This window comes from Channa argus, chromosome 21 (assembly GCF_033026475.1).
Source record: "Channa argus isolate prfri chromosome 21, Channa argus male v1.0, whole genome shotgun sequence".
Taxonomy (NCBI): domain Eukaryota; kingdom Metazoa; phylum Chordata; class Actinopteri; order Anabantiformes; family Channidae; genus Channa; species Channa argus.
Genome location: NC_090217.1, coordinates 14,234,822 through 14,258,475, shown reverse-complemented (window position 1 = coordinate 14,258,475; position 23,654 = coordinate 14,234,822). Strand labels below are relative to the sequence as shown.

The 23,654-nt window shown below is 39.5% G+C and overlaps 1 protein-coding gene across 2 annotated transcripts in view; it reads right to left on the bottom strand.

Annotated features, from left to right (window-relative positions):
- Positions 1-20,655, bottom strand: part of rerg (RAS-like, estrogen-regulated, growth inhibitor) — a 34,465-nt gene extending 13,810 nt beyond the window's left edge. Inside the window, exons 1-2 of one of the 2 annotated variants that reach the window (XM_067490989.1) lie at positions 20,290-20,655; positions 12,849-12,983 (exon numbers count right to left, since the gene is read on the bottom strand). In XM_067490989.1, coding sequence (XP_067347090.1) covers positions 12,849-12,909 — 61 coding nt within the window. In that variant the 5' untranslated portion in view covers positions 12,910-12,983; positions 20,290-20,655. The remainder of the gene's footprint in view (positions 1-12,848; positions 12,984-20,289) is intronic. The other variant, XM_067490988.1, reaches the window with a different exon arrangement.
- Between the last annotated feature and the right edge of the window lie 2,999 nt (positions 20,656-23,654).

Here is a 23,654-nt window from a genome sequence, read left to right as displayed (position 1 = left end):
GGCTAGAAAATGCAATGTGAGGTTAGAATTCACTCTGCACTGTAGAAGTACATCAACCAACATGTTGTCTTTCAATGAATCGTCTCCGTTACAGTATTCAGACTTTGGATGAGTTGGCGTTTCAAGTATTTCTAATAAAAACATGGGCCATAACATTATCACAACAAGTAAACTCCAACTAGTGTGCTTTTGTCCTCTTGTTTGCTTTAAAACTTAATTGGTTTTACTGGACGGGACTGCTGCAAGATGTAAAACAGCTTGAAGCATTTGGATTTTCTGGATTCTAAAAAAGATACACGAACAAATCAGCTGTGAGCAGGTGCAGCTGAGCTGCAGATTGAGCTGATGGTCTCACAGAAACACAGTGAAAAATCACTTTCACCAGCTTTGGAGTTACTGCTCTCTGTATCTCTATTGATTTTAGAACTACAAGAGCTTGGAATTATTAAGCCTGAAATAATATGCAAGAAATCTAAATAAATCATCAGTTTCATGTTGTATCATGTTGCTGATTATGGTGCTCAGTTATGCTGAATCTCATCAGAGCTGTTGTAAATTTGCTCCTCTGCCGGCAGCAAACAGTGTGTTCTCATATTTTACATGAGAGGTGAATTATTAACCCGACTAACTGCTTTTAGGATTTTACTGCATCTCTGTCAGGAGAAATCCTGGCAGTTGCTTCCCTGCTCCTTTGTTGACAGACAAGAAACTAGGCTTTCCACACAGTGTGGCCCCAAATGCTCGTAAAGGACCAAGACACTGAAATATGGTCTTTAGAGGAACATTTACTAATAATGTATGCTGTAAATATATCCCATATATTGTCCTTCACTCTACACCCTAAAGCACATTTAGAACTTTTGTTTCAAATATTTCCTGCAGTAGATTAAATTACTATTATTGTAGCGGGTCATCACCTTGATTCAATATTAGTGATTTCCTTTCAAACCGTCAGCGGTTTAAAGGAAACTGAAAGGACAATGGGACGATATTTCAGTCCTGTGACTTCACAAAGGTAGTTTTGCTGAAGCTTCAGCGATAATCCTGAACATCTGTAGAAAATACAAAAAGGACCACATCCTTTCCATTGAGGAAAAGGAGAACTGACATAATGTGTATCATAGATCAGACACAGCAGAAAGTCTTTGCAGGGTATGAGGAATGTTTCTGTTGGTTGCTTTCCTTTTTAACTTTTTAAATAATGTGACATACATTTTAAAGAACAGATAACCATTGAACCCTGGCAGCAACACAATCCGTTTTTTTTATTTTTTTGTTTTTTGTATTTCTTGCAAGATAAAGCAGAGGAAACATTTTTAAGTGTCCGTTTCTGTTTGATAACTAGCGATGTTTTGCATTTAAATGCAAATCAAAAAAACTACATTTTCTGTTAAATTGCGTGCATCATAGCATTATTTCTTCGCACACACCAAAATGTGTCAACCCTGATACTGGAAGCAGGCAAACAAATTAGCAACAAAAGCATCCAAACCACTTCCTGAACAGGAGGTTAGGATAATGTTCCCAGGCTCAGAGGTCTTCCAGAGATCTTTTCACCACCAGTCTCTCCCTGGGGCACGCCTTTATCGCAAAGCACTAACACCAAGCCTCTGGAACTGCTATAAATTATATTTCTCACTACAGGAATATGTATGTATGGCTGTGGGATGGGCACTACCAGCCCAGTCCACATGGTGCCAGGGGAAAGGTTTGTTCTCCAAAGCCAAATATAAGAAGGATCAAGTCAGACAACTCTTCAACTTGGTCCCTTTCCAGATCAGATTACAGCTTCCCAATCAGGCTCCCTTCATATTTATTGTAGAAGCTAACCAATACCCCATAAGATGGGATGTGGGTTGTGAGCAGAGGAACAATAACACACAAGACAACAGTAAACATGTCATCTCCCACGAGGGATGGCGTCACTGTCTGGCCCGATAGGAAACAAACATTTCCATTTGTTGTGGATTTCAGGGGAATTCAGCACTTGAGCTAAGCTGTGATTTTGAATTAGATGCAGTAGACAAACCAAACCGCCTATCAAAGATCTGACACAAACGGACAGCTAACAAACTTTTCAGAGTCAAAACACAGCAACAAAAACATTTTGTTATGTCGAGTAACTGTCAATTTCATATTTAAGATACTTTGCTCTAAAAGACATTAGCTTAACACCGACTGACGTAATATTGGCTTAATTATGTAACTTGCTAATTTACAGATGATAAAATCTCGCAGCAAGAATAATGACTGGAATTGACTGGAATTTTCACTAGAAATGAGAGATCGGCTTTTGTGTAGTGAATGGGTGTGAAATCAAGCCGTCGTTCCACACATTAGCCAGCTCATAAAAGCACACCTACCATTATTATTGATATATTATTTGCACTCCGTGTTGTTTAGTTACGCCTCAGGAATTCGATTATCTACGTGATGCGGATGGAAAATTAAAAAGTTGACGCAACTTTTCGTTGTTTATACTGATCAGAAAATAACAGATGTGAGTAATATAAGGAGCAATATCTATTCCCAGAATACGAAACCAGTAATAGTTCAAGAAATGTAATTATGTCTGTTGTTCTCCGGATCAGATTACAGCTGGACAATTAACAGCACATGACTCATCATCTTTTTTCCCCCCATGCCTGTCAAGTCATTAGTGAGAGGGTTTGGTTATTAGACACTATTTAAATTAATGAGATGTGGGGCAACTGCTCTTCTGAGAATAATAGAGCTATGGCCTATTTACCACCATGCTTAATTAGTTATTATTAATTAGTTATAATTATTGCGATCATTAATAGTTAGACCTATTGTTGGAATAAAAATAGTTAAATCACACGTTTTACACAACAGACCTTTTGAGTTACGAGCTGTTTTTGTAATGACTGTAATCCCCCCACTTGCTAATTTTCATCTAATATCCAAAAATAGTCCAAACAAATTAACTCTTCAGATGTTGTATGAGCAAATTCTGAATCCTGACGGAGACATAAATTGCCCAGGGTTGCCCAGGAGAATGCCAGCAGGGAAAACGAACACATGCCTCTTAATATCAGTGTGAGCGGCCTCCAGTCTGATGCTGGCAGACAGCCTATCATTGATAGTTGTTGTGGTAAACACAATCTCTGCCTCATAAAATGGCATTTTGGCAGCTAGATTGGTTTTGCATCCTCGAGCCAGTTCTCATAATAAATCAACGGTGGAATTAAACCATCAGGCATTGCAGTATTTTACTCTCCTCGGCTAGTAAATTGCTTTCTCTATAAATCTCTAATGCAAAAGGATTTGGTGCAATCACGAGTGGTAATTAGACTCACCAATAATGTTAGTAAGACAGAGATGGATAATAGTTGCATTGTGTTGACATTAGGTAGACGGAGAGAAGCTTTTAACAAAAAATAAAATCAATAGTCACTCAAAAAAACTATACATAATGTGAGAAATATGGTATTTAATACTGTTAGAAATGCTCCAATCTTTATATATATAAATATAACATATATTGATCAGAAAAACATGTGAAATGTGTCTTTCATATTGATTGCAGGTCCCATCCATTTTTAATGAGCACTTTGGATCTTTTTACCATGATTGTTTTGGTTTTACAGACAACAACTCTGAGTAGCAATGAGCTAGTGACCACTGGTGAAAAGTAACTAACTACATATATTTATATACTGTACTTGAGTATAATTTTGAGAAACGTCTTCTTTACTTATGTAATTCAATTTTTTTCTATGTTATATTTAACTTCACTTCCAGATGCAAATATCATGCTTTTACTCCACTGCATTTAGCAAGTGGTCATCTTTCAGATCCATGTTAATCATTAATAATACAATACGATGATTAGACTATTGATCCCTGTTTATTACAAGCCACACAGCAGTACACGGTGTACAGTAATTCAAATTAATAGTTTCTAAACCAATGATCATTAAAACAACACAAAAGCTCATTGTATAAGCTCTTTTGTTAGCAATATGAAATAACACATTGATGCATCATTAATTATAAATCAGTAATATAATCACTGACATGAAACAAGCCTTTGTACATAAAGACACTTTTAAATATTTGGTACTTAAGTATTTTAGTTAATTAATACTTTAAGTTAATACTTTTGTACTTTTACTTAAGTAATTTTGTATGCGGGTTGTTTATATGTAAAACCTTTGTATTTCTATACTGTGATATTACAACTTTTACTTAATAAATGATGAGAGTACTTCTGCCAGCACTGCTGAGCTGCTGCGAGGCCAAATAATTCTCAGGAGTTGAAGGAGACAAAAATAGAAGCTTAAAAAAAAAAGAATCAATACTGGACATCTACCAAATCACCAGAAAAACAACTAATGGGGCTCTTTGTATCTATATTCAAACCAATATGAGACAAATTTCTGTAATGTGAAAAAATGTATTTAAAATAAAGTGTTATTTAGAAAAGCATGATATGATTGATAAACCTAGAGTAATAATAAGTTGACCCATGAGAGCTTTGACTTGCAGACTGTACCGGAGGTAGAAAAAAGCTTCTAATTGATTGGACTATCTTTTCTGTCCACCCTCTTCAAAGCACTGTCCGCTTTACATAATGTGCCAACTGCTCAATACACCGCTGGATGATTACTTTTCTTCACACTATGAAGATGGATGTCTCTTTGTTTGAACACAAGTCACAGTAGATATCAAGTTCATGTTGAATGACTGGAAAGGTCAGATTAACTCCCCTCAGCTTCACTTTGGACCAGCTCCACAAAGACACAATGGTAAAGAGAGAGAGTCAGTCATTCTCCTCAGGGCCCTGTGGCTCTCTAAAATAGGACACCAGAGAGGCTTTGATTTCATGTCTCTGGAGATGCAACAGAACACAAACGCACAGTAGTGGGGTTGGAACGGGAAGGGCGTGAGGTTTCTAACACCACAGTCATGCCTTTAATTTAGTGTCTAACAATAGCACCAGAGCACTAGTCGTCAATAACCATATGTGAGGCAGATGAGAGCTGAGATGCTGTGGCAACCACACCTAAGGGAGGGATTGTGTCTGTGATTACAGGCATGACAAAGCTGAAGAGCTGTGTACAAGAAGCAGCTGAGAAAAAGACAACCTGTAGATTTTATAGTAAAGCCAAACAATTATGACAATAGGTACAAACAATGTGAAGTTTAAAAGGAGACACATCATTACTATGGACATGATAATTATGTTAATCATATTAAGACAAACTGTTTTGGTTGGAGTGAGCTCAGCCGACTGCGAATACAAACCTGGAAAAAGTCAGTATCTCTCACACATCTTAGATGAATTTGTCAGTTCTCTTCCAAAATGCATATGAGCATTTAAAAATAGATCTTTTTGTCACTGTTTTGATATCAGCCAGCACTACCAAGTTTGGTTAGAGTTAGAGTAGGCACAAAACATTTCGGTTGAATTCTTTAGACTTTCTTTTAAAGAGAAGATTGACATTTTGAGAAATGCCAATTGATTTACTTCCCAAGATTTAGAGAAAATCTTTTTAAGACTACAAGCAGAATCCGGTTAGCATTGTTAAAATTGTAGACGCAGGAGGAACTGCTAACTTGGCTCTGTCTGAAGAAATCAAAAGCCACCTGCCAGCAACTGTAGGTTAGTAACTAACATCGAGAATAAATAGATTTAGTTTTATCATGTTTGGAGACTGTTGTCCTGTAAAACCATGACTAGGTGTGTTTTGTTTTATTTGATTTTATTTATTTCAGTACTAGCAGGCAAAAATGAGCAACGGTTACAAACATAACACGTTCATCTTGTAATTGGACACACAAATGTTTGCCAAGAGGAGGTTGGTGTGTGTTGATGGGTCAACAAAGCAGACGACATGATGGAATCATTTTACAAATTCTATGACACGAGTTCTGTGACAAATCACTGAATTGAAGTAAAACCACCAGATTTGAACACCTAACCATTTTGGAACTAGTAACCCTAACGTGACCTAAGACTGACATGCTGAACTCTGACCAGTTTCTCACTGTTTTAGGGGGAGAGAATAATATGAAACGAACATCCATTTTTGATTATCCATACGTGGCAGCATTTGCTGATTTGAGGCCTAGAGCCAAAAGGGGGACATTTTAACATATGCTGGCCTACCTACATAGGGGTGATGGCAAATGCCTCTGTAGGTTGTATAAAAGGCTAAGGACAAATGACCTACAAGGATTTGACCTAACTATATATAATTTTTTTTCTTGAGAGGACAATCTTTAACGTTTGTAATCCCTTCTCTCAAGGGTCCCAAAAGGGAATATAATCACTTCTTATCCTTTGAATGCCTTTCAAAAGAGGTTCAGAATGAAGCTTTAAAATCCAGACAGGAAAGCAGTAAGTGCTACATAACCTTATCTGGAAAAAAGAGATTTTGATTCAGAAGGTGGGAGGGAATGGTGCTGAATAAATCAAATATCCCTGAGAGTGGCCCTGAATGTTGAACCTCGGCTCATTACACAGGTTTAGAAGCTAAAAAGAAAACACATAATGGATGCATCATGAAATTTTAAAAGTGCTGGTAATTTCTAGAGAGTAAGGTTTTTAAAAGCAAGCAGAAGTAACCAATGACTCACCCAGTAGCCGAGGACACCGGCTGCTGATAGAGTACGTGATTGGAGAACGGACAATGTGTGGAGGCTGAGGCGAGTCGGAGGTGTGCTCTAAAAATAATTCCACAGAAGAAAAAAGCAGGACCACTTGAGTAGCCCACCTTCCTGTGACACAGCCATTTCCCTTTATGGGTCCACTCCATCTTTGTATGTAACACAAATGTATTGCTTTGGTTATATTTATACAGACTAGAGGTACAAGTACTGGCAAAATCCAATATTAGTGCAACTTGTGTAAGTGTGCAGAATGAAGTGCCAGGTGAACAGGCAGAGCTCAAGCAGATAAGCTGAATGGCTGCTCCTTTATAAAAACAAAGGAAGGCTCTGGGCGGCAGATGATGCGTTCAGTAGAGCAGGAAGTGGAGGAGGATGGAGGAAGACCGTCAGAGTGTGGGCACGTGGAGGATGTCCAGGTTCTCTCAGTTTAATGGAACCTCAGAGCTGTTACGCAGCAATAGCAGAGGGACTAACTGCATCCATTGTACCTACCATTCAAAGTGTGCTAGTTCTCAGTTAGACTACAGTAGGTGAAATTTAAATATGCAATTGATGCATTTGTTAACTGGTCTGTTTCTCAAAAAACCATAAGAGCATGTTTATAGAAATTTGTCCAGGGAAACACGGATTTGGTTGAAAAGCTCCTGACTGGGATTTAGTGCCAATGTTGCAGGACAAAGCACAAAAACTAGGCCGCCAGACACTCATCGATACCCTGACGTGGGCCGGTGACTGAAGGTTGGCTTAGTGTATCTCAGCCCGAACACTTAAGTAAACTACGTGGCTGCTATTTGCTATTTTATGCCATTTTAGAACATTCCTGCTTAAACAATTCAGTGACTAATGTTCTACTGTTTCCCTGTTAAACTGGAGAGAACAAATATTGTATTATTTTCCATTATTCCACATAACCAAAAAAAATAACGTGTTATAACGTTCATCAAACCAAAGAAAGTATAATGTACAGGAAACAATCTTTTTGTTGTTTCCAACACCACTTCCTTTCCTTTCTTTAAATTTCACAAGCAACAAAAGCTTCGTCCAAGGCCAAAAAACAAAACGTGTTCAAAGAAAATGGACTGGATTCTTCTATAACTTTTTAAATAGCATATACTTCAAGTGGCCTTTCTAATCCTCATCCTGAAATTACAAAAAAATCTTTTGTCTAGTCCATTTCTTTTCCTTCATACTTCAAACCAATGCAGCACTGCAAATTCATCCCAGCATGAATCCAGTTTAAATACAATCCGGTTTTCCTCATTGAGGATCCTGGCCTTGTTTGCACTGCTGCCAGAACCTTAGCATAGTTTAAAAGGATAAAGTATTAAAGTTCTTTAAAGTCTTATGTAACACACTTAAGCGTATGAAAATCTCCTAATGTTCCATCCTTCCATCCCTCTGAAAGCCACTCGTGACCCTTTTCAGATCTCTTATCTAAGAATCAAATCTACCCCGGAAACACTGATTAAAGCACTTGTGTGGCTGCATAATGCATTGGATGAGTCATACCTTATGGATGCTGGTATCCAGAGTGATATTAACAGAGTCAAAGAGCCACCAAACTTTGCAGCTGGCTGTCTCAGCTCTTAAAGGCCAGAGATGTGCCCAAAAACTAAAGCAGCAGGAAGAGCAACTGTCCCTCTGCCCCTACATCCTCTGACTTGCTCGATGATGCTGAGCAGGGTGCTATGCACATAGGTGCTGTGTGCCAGCAGGCAAGCTAGGACACTGCTTGGGGCCCCAGGACAGCAGGGGCCACCTGAGGGCCGACAAAAGCAACATTTATCACTAGTTACTGGTTTTTATTCTGTTTTTCTTATCTTAAGCATAGCAGTTTTATGATTCATAAATTTTTGCCTAGGGCCCCAACAGACCCCAGGATCGCTACTGGCTGTGCACAGAAAGTCTGATGGATGTCAAATCACATCAGTTGCGTAATTACTTCCCAGGATTTTCATTTCCTCCAGCAGGCATCAAATAAAGTTGATTTTGGGATCAGCATGAGTACTGCTGAGTGTTCAAGGCTGTCCATGGCATCTTTCAGCAAGAAGCCTGTTTCAAAGTCATTATTATGCGCTCACAATGTAATACTGTCAAAACCATTTAGATGGATGCTGTATCTTGTACATTGTGTTCAATAACAATTTAAAATATTAAACATTTACTAATTAAATGGCAAAAGGACCACAACCTTCCCCAGCCTCACCCTGGTTATCTCAGGGCAGATGTTTGGTTGTGTCAGGAGATGCTTTTGAAATATATTGATTAAAGCCAATAGATATTGCTGGTGTGAGAAGCCAGGGCTCTGCTACAGTGTCACACCTGCTTCACTATCAGATAAAAAGCCTTCATTCAAATGCTGATGGAGACGCAGCCATCCATAGGCAGGTTTCCATCCGCTTGTTTTTCTGCAGATTTTCAGCTTGTGCATTCAGAACAAACTTCAGTAGAGACAACTAATGTTAGGTTCTTTAAAGTAAATTGCAAATATATTTTACACTTTTACACACGAAGACAATGCACAATGAAAAAAGGGCTTTGCATATAAATAAGGAAACAAACATAAACACAATTTTTCTAATCCATTTGTCTCCCATCCAGTAGATTTTTTATTTTTTTTTATTTGTATTTGAACTTCTACCTTTTAACTACTACATTGTCCACTTCTGCAGCCACGGTTTAATGGAGTTTAACAGAAAATGAGCACGACTAAGTCTTTACCTCGACAAACTCCTTTTGTTTGCATAATAATATCTGATAATAAATCATTATGTTCTGCATGTGAGATTGGTGTCAGTGGTATTTGTGAACCCCAACATTTTTTTAGATTTTGGGACTTTACTTCTGACTAGTTTTTATGAAATTAGTTGCAGGGTTTCTCGAAGAAACCAATGTCCTTATTCTTTTGATTGAAGATAACTTAAAAGAATTGTCTGCTGATTGTGACAGCTTAAACAGCCAAAAGTGATAAAGTAATTGTATCAGCTTTTTCCCCAGTGGCCATAGTAATGTGCACTTGTGAATTAAGTGGGGCATGTTCACCAAACAACATATATAGAAAACATAGTTTTCAGGATTCTTAGCATCACGTTTTAGTTCAGCACCCAACAGTGTTTGTTTTTGTAGCCTTGTCTCGCCGTCCTGCCCTGGGCCTGCTCTGAATGACTATTTTCATCGCACTCCAGACCACCACTTACATTAGGCTGATTCATGGTGTCTTTTTCTGTGTCGGTAATGGTAAACAGTAGTACTTCTGAGGCAGGCACATGTTGGCCTGTTCTCTTGTTATTGTTCCGCTGACTGAGAGGAGGAGGGGAGGCACGACGTTTGAGGATGGATGTGAGGAGATATTGTACCAACCTGAGCTTTTTTCACTTCATGAAAGCTAATAATTTGTAAAAGGACATCACACCAACGTCCAACACACACTTTTCACTGTGGGTGAAAGGGCCAAATGTCATCATTGAATAAAAGTTTGGTTTTGAATACCTTATTCTGTAAACTAGTTTTGATTCCTATTTGTAATTATTAGCTTGTAAGTGCCTTTGCTGATTGTGGCATTAATTAATAGATTTTATTTTGTGACAATCTGCATATACAGTTTCTAAAGTGGGCATTTTTTACACATCCACCAGACAATAGCCCTTGCTAACCTCATCTCTGCAAGTGCAGCTTTAACAGTACATTTATTTTTTTCTTTCAGGCTCCACAATTGAAGTTTGAATGCGAATATGCAAACTTTTTGTCTCTCTCCCTTTTTTTTTGCCTTTGTTCTGTTTATTTAGCTTAGTCCTCACTGGCAAATTTATTAAAAACCCTGCCAATAAGTGCTTTATCTCATTGTGTGTGTGTGTGCGCTTGTGTACACAAGAGTCGATTTCACAGGGACCATGTTGGCGGTACAGTAATTGGACAAATTCATCTTATTTCCTAACCCCAGTTTCCCTCCAGTGAGTCAATAAACTAAAAGGCTATAAAGTGCCAGAACAACCACACTCTTTATTAGTGCTGGATCGCTCTGCAGGAGTCCGGGTCAGACAATCATGAAGGGTCCACCAAACCCCCTACAATGGCAGGGAGTGGAGGTCTGCATGTTGCTAGATCCCTCCACCAAGATGGTATCTTCCAGCCTCTTCTACTTGTTGTGTTTAGTGCTAGTTAAACAAATGTGACATGCTAACACTCTAAACTAAAAGATTTATCACAAATTGGCTCAAAAATGATTTTTCTGATGAAGAACCATTGCAAGATGAGTGGTTATAAAATGATAAAACATTCGCTGATTTTTATTTATTACCGAATTACATCGATTTAGTTGAATAGTTTGAAAATCTGGAGAGATTTAGGATTCACCTAAGTAATTCCCAAGGCTGGAATCTAGTACAATATGTTTGTTTTTGAACCTATGAGCCACTGAGCAACTCTCCATGCTTTGATCTGGGTTCTCTTAGTCCGTCCTTGATCAGTATGTTAGTATGATGTCAGCATTTAGCTCAAATCCCTGCTGTGCCTTAATACAGCCTCACAGACCAGCTTGGATGCAGACTTGCTGTTGTTGATTAACAGTTTAGTAAATAAAATGTCAGATAATAAGAGAAAATGCTTTTCCAGAACCCATTTACTTATTTTCCCTGACTCAAAATCCTTGTGTTTAAGGAGCTGGAATAAGGAAAATCTGTAAAATGGTTTGAGCTGAAATGAGAGAACAAATAATTGCTCACTCAAACCAGCAAGTAAAGGTCAGTGAGTCAGACCAGATGTTTACTGATTGTGTAGAACAATGATTCATTAGCATCTTCGGGGTACGTTTAGATGTGAGCCTTTCATTGTAGAAGTGATCACATGTAGCTTCAGATGTGACAACAATGACTGCCCCCCTGCTGTGTGTCTGTTTTTATGCATTAAAGGGGAGGCACGTGTGTGATGGATGGGTTTCAGGCAACTGCAGAGCTGCATTAATCAGTTGCCCAAGTGAAAATCAAATGTCCTAAAGAGTTTTCCAGCAGGCAAAGTATTTTTAGACTGGGATGTCTGCCCCTAAAGTTAGTTAGTGAAGTAAAGCAGAGTAAGATGCAATGCCAGCAAAGGATCAGATGTAAACGTTTTGTCATACAATATTTCTGCTGCTGCAACATCTGAGTGGAAGTGAACATGTTTTTGTAAGTTCTCAGATTCAGCCTTCATTAATGAAGGATAGTTAATCAAAGAATTTGATTACTGCCTGCAGCGTGAACAATAAACTAATCAATCATTTCATCTTACACGGGAATGCGACACAGCTACGAAGCAGAAAGTCACAGTAAGATCTGAGGGGGGGAAAAGAATAATCAGAAGGATCAGGGTGGATGACAGCTGTCAAGATGACGGACAGGTTTTTAGGGGGTGAAGTGTGGAGGCGATGGACAGGGTTAAGAGCACGATTCTTAGTTCAAGGAGAAGCTACGGTTTGGAGCTTCAAATTCTCGAGGTTTCAGAGTTTCATGTCAGGTGCCGTCAGCCTCATGTTTTATTGTCTCACTCCTTTCAGGTGAACTCGTTACACTTTTCAGTAAATTCCTTGAGCTGACCTCCTCAGGCATTTTAATGAAATCCCGAAGCACGTTTTTGAACAGCTGATTGTGACACGGAAGGATTCTGACTTGATTTGCAGCCAAAAGGAAACATACGGTCCATGTTATTGTGTTAACTACTGGAGAAAACATGCAGGGCGCCAGCTGAGGCTGCGCTGCTGCTGCTGCTGTTGCTGCTTATAGAGGAATGCTGCAACCAAGCAATAATGACTCAACTGACTCTTATCTGTGGGAGTGAAGGTATTTACGCCAGACCAAAAACAACCTCCTACTGCAAACAAACTGAGTACAAGGAAAAATTATAGTGAGTGTAGCAAAACTGACGAGATGATGGAGGTAAATCCTGGAATGTAGAGTTTGTGGCACAGCAACAACGTAAGTGAGTGAAACAAATTGCACACAACCTGAAAATTGTAGACATTCTACAGCAAGTGAATTAAATGTAGCCTGAAAATATACTAAAGATTAATCTAAGCACGAAAATAAAGTTATTTTTTTAAACGAAGAACAAATTCAGCAGAGAACCAAACAACCGAAGGACTATTTACTGATTTTGACCGCACAAACTTTTAAGCATTAAAAAAAAAAAGAGACCTAAAGAAATATTTCTTTGATAAACGCAGAAACCCTGCAGTTTACCTGACTTGCCCACCCCCGCTCTGCCGAAGACGGCCAGCTTCACCTCCGGGCTTTTGGCCATGACAGCAGCTGTGACTGGTGAAGCTTAGCAAGCCAATCAGTGAGCTCCGAGGTCAGCCATCCAGCCTGCAGCGTCTGAGTGAGGAAGTGTGGACAAATGTATACACAGAGACACATTAGTACTTGTTGAGGTTACAGAACAATTAAATAACAGCTTCAAAGCTTTGCCTGCGTATGACTACAGAACTGACTTTTTGACGGTTACATTTTTACTCTTAGCGCAGCGAATTATATATTTGTTTCACCACCATTTGTTAGTCATACACTTATTTGTCAGTGCCTTCCAGCAAGTTAGACTCGCATTAGCAGAGGTGTCAACCTGTGACTGAGTAGGCTGGCAAATCACCAGGACGACTTTCACAGCTGGGCTCTACAGTGCAGTGTTCTGCTGCAAGGACGAGTCAAAATGTGCGTGAATTACTAAAAAGCATAGATTTGCTAAACTGTGATGATATTCAACAATTATCTGAAAGCCTCACAGTTTTGGCGCGTGATGACCTTTGCGTTCACTCGAAATACATACGTCGCTGGCGGCAAGTTGTTTAAGGTGTCACTAATAAACATAATTTCCATGAGAAACTCACTAGGTTATTTGTGAGAGAGGATGTGACACTAACACCATTTGCCAAGTGGACACGAGCACACGAGTCTTTACTCATTCTCATCCAGAGACTGCAACTTCACTTTCAAACATTGCATTCTCTAAATTATTGTTTCTCCCATATCATATCAATAAATTAGTCTTTCATTTTTAGTCTCATTATTGACCCTAAGGACCTTCAGTATTTGGATCAAGTAATTCCTGAACAATATGGGGTGTCAGGATAAGCTGTTATTTCAGTGTGCTATAGTAGATACATACGAGAAAAGAAAAATTTGTGAGATTATGTTTAGACCATGTGGCTGGGGCAGCTCTAGCTCAGTTGGTAAGGACAGTCATCCACGGACCACAGGGTCAGTGGTTCGATGGCTATATGTTGAAGTCCCTCTGGGCAAGACACTGAACCCCCAAGAGCCCTTTCCTATCCCCAGCTGTGCAGTGTTGGTCTCAAGCCTGGTAGAAATTGGGGAAGGGCATCTGGTGTAAAAACTGTGCCAAATCAACATGTGGACAATGATCCGCTGTGGCGACCCTGAACTCGCAGGATAAGCCGAAAGGACAAAAAAATAAATAAAAAATGTTTAGACCATGTGGTTACAAATTAGTAGTTTATAGAAGTAATTTCTCGGAGGTGTGCTTGGCTACAAAGTATATGAGAAGAAGGTTGTGTTCCCGGCTAAGAGGTGATGAGGTTGCTCTATTTTAATGCAGCTGGGCACAAGCAATTTTTGCAATTTTGGTAATGAGAGACATCAGAGCAGTCCTGGCACAGCATGGCTCAATTTAGAAAAAAGGATAGAGCACAATGAGTACATTGTTCATAGATGGAGACAGTATCTGTAAGGAGAGCAAGGCAGACTTCAATACCAGACAAAAAAAAAAAAACAATATATAAGATTTGCAGCAAGTACACATGTATTTCGCTTGTTTTTATAGATGTTTATGCAGAAGTTAACATATTTGCCAAGGCAAATGATGTGCCTACATAATTTGATACTCATTTCTGAAGGTAAGAAACAGATGTTTGTTTCGCTTTATTAGAGGCACCCGAACTGCGGTAACCATGTGCTACTGGGCTTTGCAATGCACAGCATATTCCGAGTATTAGTCTCTGCAGGTGAAACGTACACTGAGTCCTTGCTGTAGAGATTTCATCAGCTGATTGTGACGATCCACGCATACCTCCGACTCTCCACCCAGAGGAGAGAAAACACAGACCAAAACAAAGACCACGATTCAACAAGGCCTTAGTTTCAAATAAGTGAGGAGTACAGTAGGTTTGTGCAGAGGCAACGGTCTGTTTATGGAGATTGTTGATTTCCTAGCTGGGAATTTTCATACAGGTGTGTGAGAGATACAACATGATGATACAGGGGGCAGAAGACACAGAGAGAGACAGTGGAATAAAGGACACACAGAACTCAAATTGTCTGCAGCCAGCTGAAGCTGTTTAGTAAGAAAACAGGGCAGTGAGAAGTTATTGGATGAGACCGTGGATTCTAAACTTCTGCTATAAACACAACAACAACAAACACACCAGGCTGAGACCTGTGTTTTCATTACATTTACACTGTATGGGCAGCAGCCTGAAAGTCGACATGCGGTAATTGCTTGGGTCTGCAATAGCAAACAATTTTTTTTCCTCTTTGTTACTCCCTGAGATATATCTAGCCACTACAAGCCACAATCCAACAACGTGTTGTTCATATTGGCTGTTAATTTATGAGCTTTACAGTTTCCATTGTGTTGATCAGTATCATTTGAAATACCGAAATGCAATACATAATTTTTTCTTCTGCAGAAATAATTAGTCACTCATGAAGACTTGATAGTTTGCTATCATATCTAGGGTTAAAAGGACCTATGCAAAAAGGTTCCATCTGCAAAAAATCCAAGTTTTAAAGCTGCAATATGCTTTAAAATAATCACTTTTTGTGATAGAGGTAGCAGTAGCATGAGTCTCAAAATCTATTCACTCCACCCAGCCCTCCCTCACCCTGCCATTTAGCTGTTATACATAACAATGCTACAAAACTTTCCAGTCAGCCACAGCAATGTCTGAAGCCTTGGTGTCAGAGGAGCGATAAAACTGAAGAGAGCTGATTGACAGATGGGAAGTCCCACCCCGGATGATGATGATGATGATGATGATGATGATGATGGCCCTCTGTGATTGGTTAGAAGGGTGACCCTCTCAAAAACCTTTGAATAACTTTGCACTGGTGCAGGTTGTTCAATGAGTCTGACTCGCATAAAACTTTCTGTGGGTCCTTTCTGCATTAAGAATTTTGAGCGTATCTACATTTTTTGAAAGGTTACATTCTGCAGCTTTAACATAAAAATAAAAAGCAGATTAGGACCAAGTATGAACGTTAGGGGAATCTCACAAGACACTGTGGATAAAAAAGTTGCGAATTATGACAGAACACCAAAATCTGCAGCTCTAAGAAGGTAAAATCAAACAAATTAGGTTAGAAAATTAAAAATGATGGTTCAATTAAAAATTGACAGTAACACGCTGTTTTATGAACTGATAAAAAGTCTATGTGGAAAACTAAGTGATTGCAGGTGAAAGAAAATTCACCTCCAAATAATTTTGGCCACCGTCAGAACTAATTTATAACTCGCTGTGGTACGTCAGCCATGTTTCTGGAAAGATCTATCATCTGTTGCTGTTGTATAAATAAAACCACATAAGAATATCTCTTCAGTCAACTCTATGTTAGTCTCTGTTAGTTTCGAATGAGATATGGCAAGAAAAATGGGAGAAAACTGAAAACAGAACACAAGTTCAGCTCTCTCTGCCCAGTTAAATAAAAGGTGAAAAATGTGTTTGGGTGTGTGGCAGTGCCAAAAACATGTTAGCCAACTGGTTATGAAGTGAGAAAGTGAAGCTTTCTCCTTTTTCAATTCAGACACACACACACACACACACACACAAACACAGTCAGGGTTTGCAATAACCTTTTTCCTTGTGTGCCAACACACACATGTCCATATATGGTGTTGCTGTGTGCCACTTGGTAGGACTCAGGAGGAGGTCGATAATCAATCTCTCTGTCTTTCAGTCAGTAAGGGTCATCATGGCAGCTGCCAGGGTCTCCATTATTAATGTGGACCACCATCAACCAGGCAGCAGAGTGAAAACATTGAAGGATGCTTGTAATGTAGTAATGTTGTTTTATTAATAATCTGCTTCATTTAAGTTGTTTAGAAATGTGTAGTTAGATATAGCAGTGAACAGTGTAACAGCATGGGGAAGCGGATGAGGGCCACAGTGAGCCCTGAGTAGTGACTGTTTGCATCCTCCAGAAATGGTTTTGCAGCAGAATGATTTGTTTGGTTTGTTAAAATGAACATGATGTATGTAATCTGGGGAAGCAAAATGCTGTTGCTGTATAACCATGTGACACGGGGTTTTAGCTTCTCTTCCCAAGGCTGAAAGGAAGGATTTGTGGTACTTTGCATGTGTGCAACACTATGTCAGGAGGGATTGTTCTAAATAGTGCACTATCCCCTTTATTTAAAACATTATCATGTCGTCCATTCTCTATTTATTCCACTTCCTAACGTTGTGGTGTTTTCCTGTTTCCAGCTGTGCCAACCTAACCAACTGTTGCTTGTAGCTTTTCATGTAGCAAGACATGTCCAATTTCATTTAAGATAAGCATATGCCTCAGTGTAAATGAGTTTGGTGACATGCACGACAACCTTTGCATATTCTACCATGGAGCTACTTAATACCTGTGTTCAAAGGAAAAAAACAGCTGGATCTGCACGATCTAATATTTAGCTCTATGACTAGTCCATGCATTGTGTTTTTATTTGTGCAGAGACAGCGTTAACTTTAAACCACAGTAGCAAAAAAAAAAAGCAATCTAAATTCTTGAAGAAGGTGGTGGAAAAGCCTTCAGTTGTTCTTTGGGCTACGCTGTGTGGAATTTAAAGAAAACATGAATGAAATAGTAGCAGCCCACATAAATGGGATGTACAGTACGGCACTTATCTGTTTTCAGGACTGGATTTGTCTTCTTGTTTTGTTTAATGCTTTAATGTTTTTGCTTGCTATTTGTTGGTTTTGCATCTCACATGTTTTACTGGCACACACACGCGCACACACACACGTACACACACAACTGCAGCGATCCCTTGTCTCCCACGCAGCGGCAGGGAAACACCAGTAAGCGAGGAGGACACGGTCATACTACTTCACATTTTGCCATTTATGGCCTCCACCCACTCCACCCATTATCCTGACTGTTTCTTTCTTACTCCCACACACACACACATATATACACATATACACACGCACGCACATTCATTAAATGAAGTCACAGGAGACTTTCAGTGAGGCTGAAAGGGCTTGCTGAACTCCACAAATATGGATCTTTCTGACTGAGGGCAGATCAAAACAAAATGTGCAAACTACATCAGACATACGGAAGATTAACTGGTGAAAGTATGAATCAGAGACTAAATTAATGTGCCACTCTTCCAATGACGATAAGAACTAGACACGACATTTTCAGATCAGAGGTCTAAGACGAGCAGTTCTGCTATACACCAGTAGCAGGTTGTGCATTGCTTGCTGCCAAAGCATGGACACTGTCAGCATCTATGAACTGCTTGCAGAGAGTTACACCGTGAGAGGTTTAACTAAGGCTAGTTCTAAGACAGAGATGTGTGGGAAAAAATTACTGACAAAACATGTATTTTCATGTTTTCAGTGAGCAGTCAAACAATGAAAACTCTACTGAGCTATGTGGATGTTGGACGGTACCTCCAGCACAACAACCTTAACTACACTTAAAATCATGTTTTTCCAAAACAGTGAGCTGTTTTGTGTGGTGAGTGAGGCTTCAGGGTGGGCTGTCCTAAATAGTGACACACCTTTCTCACATTGGTTGTCTCGGTCTACCTCTTGATTACGGCTTGCCCTAACAGAAATAAGATTAATGAACGTCTCACTGTTGTATGCTAAAAAGGACACGGTCAGGTAAAACACCTCGCCTTTCTCTGGCCTACAGCAACAAAATCCCTCTACCTGCACTTCTAAAGTTTCAATGTGTCAAATATTACATTACATTTCTTTAATTGGTACACAAAAACTGACAAGTTGTGGGATAGCTAATCTGTTTCCTCTCTAAAAATCTCTAACCACAGTGCTACAGGATGAACTGATACAACCAGTAACTTAAACACTGTACAAACGTGTTTAAATGCTTAAAGGACAGAGTAAAACTACTGCTTTCTGACTGAAGTTACAGTGAAAGGTAACTGTTAACAATAAACTACATGCACCTTTGTAATAAATTAGAATCCAAGTGGAGCACAAACCTACAGCACAAGTGTTAAATGGTTAAATCTAAAATAAAAACCTGAATAATGAACCTGATACCCTTTGTCTGGAGCCCACAATTTACCCATCAATCTCTATTCTACATGGACTCTGTCCAAACTGTCAAACCCGGCATGTGCATGATCTTTTCTGCTGTGTGCCCGGCTGAGTTTTGGGTCATTCTTACCCTGAGAAATGCTTCGGGGTGGTGGTGATGTGGTTGAGGGAGATTACAGACCTCTGAACTCCAAACCATGGGAGGAGGCCTGCTGCACCACAGGCTATAGAAAGACTGCAAACCACAGGTCTGTCATCAGAATATAGACCGTGAACTGGTGCACTGCCTCTGAAACTGTGTGTGTGTGTGTGTGTGTTGATAACATCAAACACTGTATGTTACTCATATTAAAATATCTATAAAACTGTCTTTGCTGTTAAAAGATATGCTTTCCTGTTTTTGGTTTTGTTTGTTTTTAACCATCAGTGACAGGTCTCTGCTCCTACCAATACTTCCTGTTTAATCACATGTTTTAATCACAAAGTCTCCCCTCTGAGAATATTTAGCCTCTACGCAAAGTTGAAGGGAAGAAAACACTGAAACTCCCGATAAGAACGGCTATCGTATGAGTCATGAGCGTTAGAAGAAGTTTATTCACAGGAAAATGTACAATGGTGAGGGTGGTGCCTTCATGTGAACATTGCTCCATAGTAATGCCACATTCAAAGTACATTTATGAGTTATCTGCTCCACCGATAAGAGCTGCTGTTTTTCAGAATGTTTAATTTTCTTTAATCTGATATCAACTTAAAGCAACAACACTAATATCAACAGACTCTTGCTGCCTTCTGACACACAGGCTTCTCCGGGACCCCTTGCAGTCCTCCAGTCTTCAGTTTGGCAAGCGCCCCTGTAGGATGTGCTGCCTGACCCTCAATCCCATTAAGATGAATGCTATTATGCAACACTCAGAGCTGCTCTTGAATGACAATTACATCCCAAGAGGGGAAGGTGGCGTGACATCGAGCAGCAAAGTAAGATGAAGCTGCATATTCATGAAGAATCACTCCTGAGGATGTGATGTTGGACATTGCACTTGTTCCCAGTTCATAGCCCAAATGAGTCGTATCGGTCCAACTTCTAAAATCGTACTATTCTTCTCATTTTACAACAAATGGAAATGATGTTAAGACTATATGGAGCCTTAGGCAAAGATCCAAACCCCTTACTGAAATGTCCCCAATATCACAGAAACACGAGGCTACTGTTGAAAGTCCGTCTGACAGGACAGACTCTTTGGACCACACTTAAAGGTTTCACTCCGTTAGTAACATTTTAAACCTGCTGACCTGAGCACAGGTTTAATCATTTCCATACCCCGGTGTTGCAGTGCAGCGTCCCGAAAAGACCCCCCCGCCAAGAAAACATCGGCAGAGACACTCACCAGAGACCGCTCAATGCAGTGATGATTCCCCGTTGATGAGGCGCAGATCTGGAGCAGAGAATTGGTTTATCTTTTAAAGTTGGCAGATCTGCTGATTTGAAAGGATGTGTCTAACCTTCCCCGGTGCAGATGTGAATGCACCGCACCGCACCGCTGGATGGAGGTCGAGCTACGTACAGCTGGATGGAAGGACGGTCGGATGAATGGACAGATGCTGTCCGGACACACTGAGCAGCAGCTCGGACTCGGATGAATGAATCCCTCAAAGAGAGTGTAGGTCAATGCAAAATACGGAGCGGAGTCGCTGGAGTTCCCGAGTCTCTGCTGCCTGTGACCGGGCTGCTGCTGCCTGTCCGAAACGAGGGGGAGAGCGACCTCTAGTGGCATTTGCCTAAACGCTTCAAAACAGTTACCGCACAGACTAAAACGGAGGATGACCGACTAAAAAAAAAACACATTTTGTTTGCGAAGTGTTCTAACATGTTGTAAAACTAATATGGTCTCTTACTGTTTCTCTCAAGCCCCTAGAAACGTGTTTCCACTCTGAAGTCACATTTCCTGTTTGCAAAATGCTCTCACACTAACAAAACATTAAAAACATGCAACAAAAGAGAACTTTCCCTGAACCAACACAACTTGTGGCCAAACCTTTACACTCTTCAATCTTTCAACCCTGCTTCATTATGGACCGGACCTTTTTAGATGACCCGTTGAGTTACTGTATAAGAGATTTACTAAGAATTTTACTCATTTATTTATGTATGTATGTATGTATTTTTTTATTGCATTACTGTGTGTAGGTCTGTCTGCATCCGACTTTCTTTGACATGCAGGACCTACAGTGAGCATCTAGACTACACCAATTCAGACACTCGATATGGCAGCATGTGTTACTGTATTCCTAATACATAGGAGCATCTTTCATAGATGGATAAGAATTGATCACAGATGAAGAACTTTGTGTAGGAGATTGCACACATATACATTAATAATTCATAATTTTGTAGTAAGTAATTTCTATTAGCTGGGAACATGTTTTCCTTTAGTTTGATGTAATTACAGCAACAACGTTTTGGGTCACTGAATGTGTTTTAAGTGATTTAATAAAGAATTAAAAATGTGTGTGAACCCAATGGAAAAAGATTTACCACATTCACAAATGAAGACTTCTGCTATGCTGAAGAAGGTGAAGAAGATCAAGTGGATCGCAGTTTTATTGTACAGTGTGTTGCATTGAGTGACTTGTTTCTTAGTGACTTGTTTGTTCCACTAGATGGTGCAGTTGTAATTTTCTGTATTTTCAACGCTCAAGTAATCAGTCATTGGATGTTTTGTACTCACAAATTGTAAACTTAATACCAAACCAACCCTGAATTAACCTGAACAGCTTCCTCATTGTCACTGAGACAGTGATGTCAGTGTTAAACATGCAATATGAGTTGGCCTTATTATGGTAAATGTAATTAATAGGTTGACATGACAGATCACAGTTACACTGTGGATAAAATGTACAGTAGGAGATGAGTTTTCTCCATGTGCTGACAACTCTGAGCACACATGACAACACACATTGTGGCCGATGCTGTGAAAACCAGTTTATTAGAGATAAAGAACAGATGTGGCAAAAATGATAAATATTAAATGATCCATCCAAAGAAACACTGGTCAGTAAGTCCATTGCCCTTTGGAAACATAGTTTGTTAATAAAAAAACTTGTACTTTACTTTTGGTATTTTACAAAGACGAGTGCAATCACCACCACACTCATCTCAAATGATGAGACCTGAAGGGAGTTTCCTACTCTTGCTCCATGCAGGAGTATATGTATGAGAATAAAAGTAAAATAAAATATAAAACTAAAAATGTACAAATTTACAGTTAAATAACCAGTATTATTATGAATCAGAGTATCTGATTTTAGAGGGAGGAGTTATAAGGATTGATGGCCAATGGAAGGAATGACTTCCTGTGGTGCTCAGTATTGCACTTTGGTAGTATGAGCCTTGTACTGCTAGTGCTCCTATGCATCACCAGCATGTCATGCAGAGGATGGGAAATTTGACCCCACAGGCATTTGAAACCAGTACAAAAAACAGTCACAAAGTGAAATTGCACTAGAGAAATGTGGAAAAAAAAACACAGACAATCCAAAAGTCAAACCCCCAGATAGTGTGTGTGTAAGGTTTGGCCAAGTGGTGAAGGACACACATGCAGGGAGGCAGGACTCTACTTCACTCAGTGTGAGATTTATTTACAGTGAACTCAAAAACAGCATCTCAAACTGGTTTTGTGGATGTGTGAAAAATTCTATTCAAAAATATAATACAACAACAAAATAAACTGCCTTCAAAGACAAACCCCTACTAATCCATACAATCAGTTAAGACAATCTATTAGTTCTTTTCTATAGAAACAATATAAACTGGGAAGATTAACAATAAATGTTATTAGGGGACTTAAAGACTTTTTCCTCATAAAATCACAAAACTCCCCTCTATTTCACCCCAGGATATTACAGTCTAAATTCCCTCCTGCTATAAAAGCCTTTCAAACCCCCGACTTCCTGTTTGGTCGTCAGGACCTGTTGATTGGTGGAGTGGAGCACACGTGAAGGGTAAGTGTCACACTGACAATGGTTTTTAGAAGATGTATCTGGTACATTTAACCACACAAATAATCAACAGCAACTCTGTTCTGCCAGCTAGATGGTAAAACTAATAGAATTGGTGTGTGATAACAAGTGTGCACCTATTCTCTGCAGGACACGGACTAACAGCATTACAGTCTCAATAATAATTCTCCCAGCAGTAGATTACAGAGGGGCTGCTCAGCAGATTGGTGAGTGTTTTATTAACATTACATTTTGTGTGCAGTTTACACACATTTACACATCCTGCAGAGCAACTAGAAAAATAAGCCCCAGAGTAACACAGGACCTGCTGTTCAGGCTTCGCTGGACTATAGTTCACTAAAAACAACTGAATAATGAGCAACTACACATGTAGACTTAGAGTCTATAGGCGACCAGTGGTTATAGAAGTACTGATCCACTTTATGCATGAGTCCCAGAACACACACACACACACACACACACACACACACTCTCTCTCTCTCTCTCTCTCTCTCTCTCTCTCACTCTCTCTCTCACTCTCTCTCTCGGTGCTTCTACTACATTCTATTGCTCAGGCAAATCACATAATGAGCCATGAAAAGTTAAAAAAATGAATCACTTGAATAACAGTTTATATGATGTCACTCATGCGCGTGTAGCTAACGTCCAGAGAAATTAAAAACTGCGTCACGTGCTCAGACGTCAGCTCGGCGCCAACAAACACCTGAATCTCATTAGCTGAATTAATAAGATA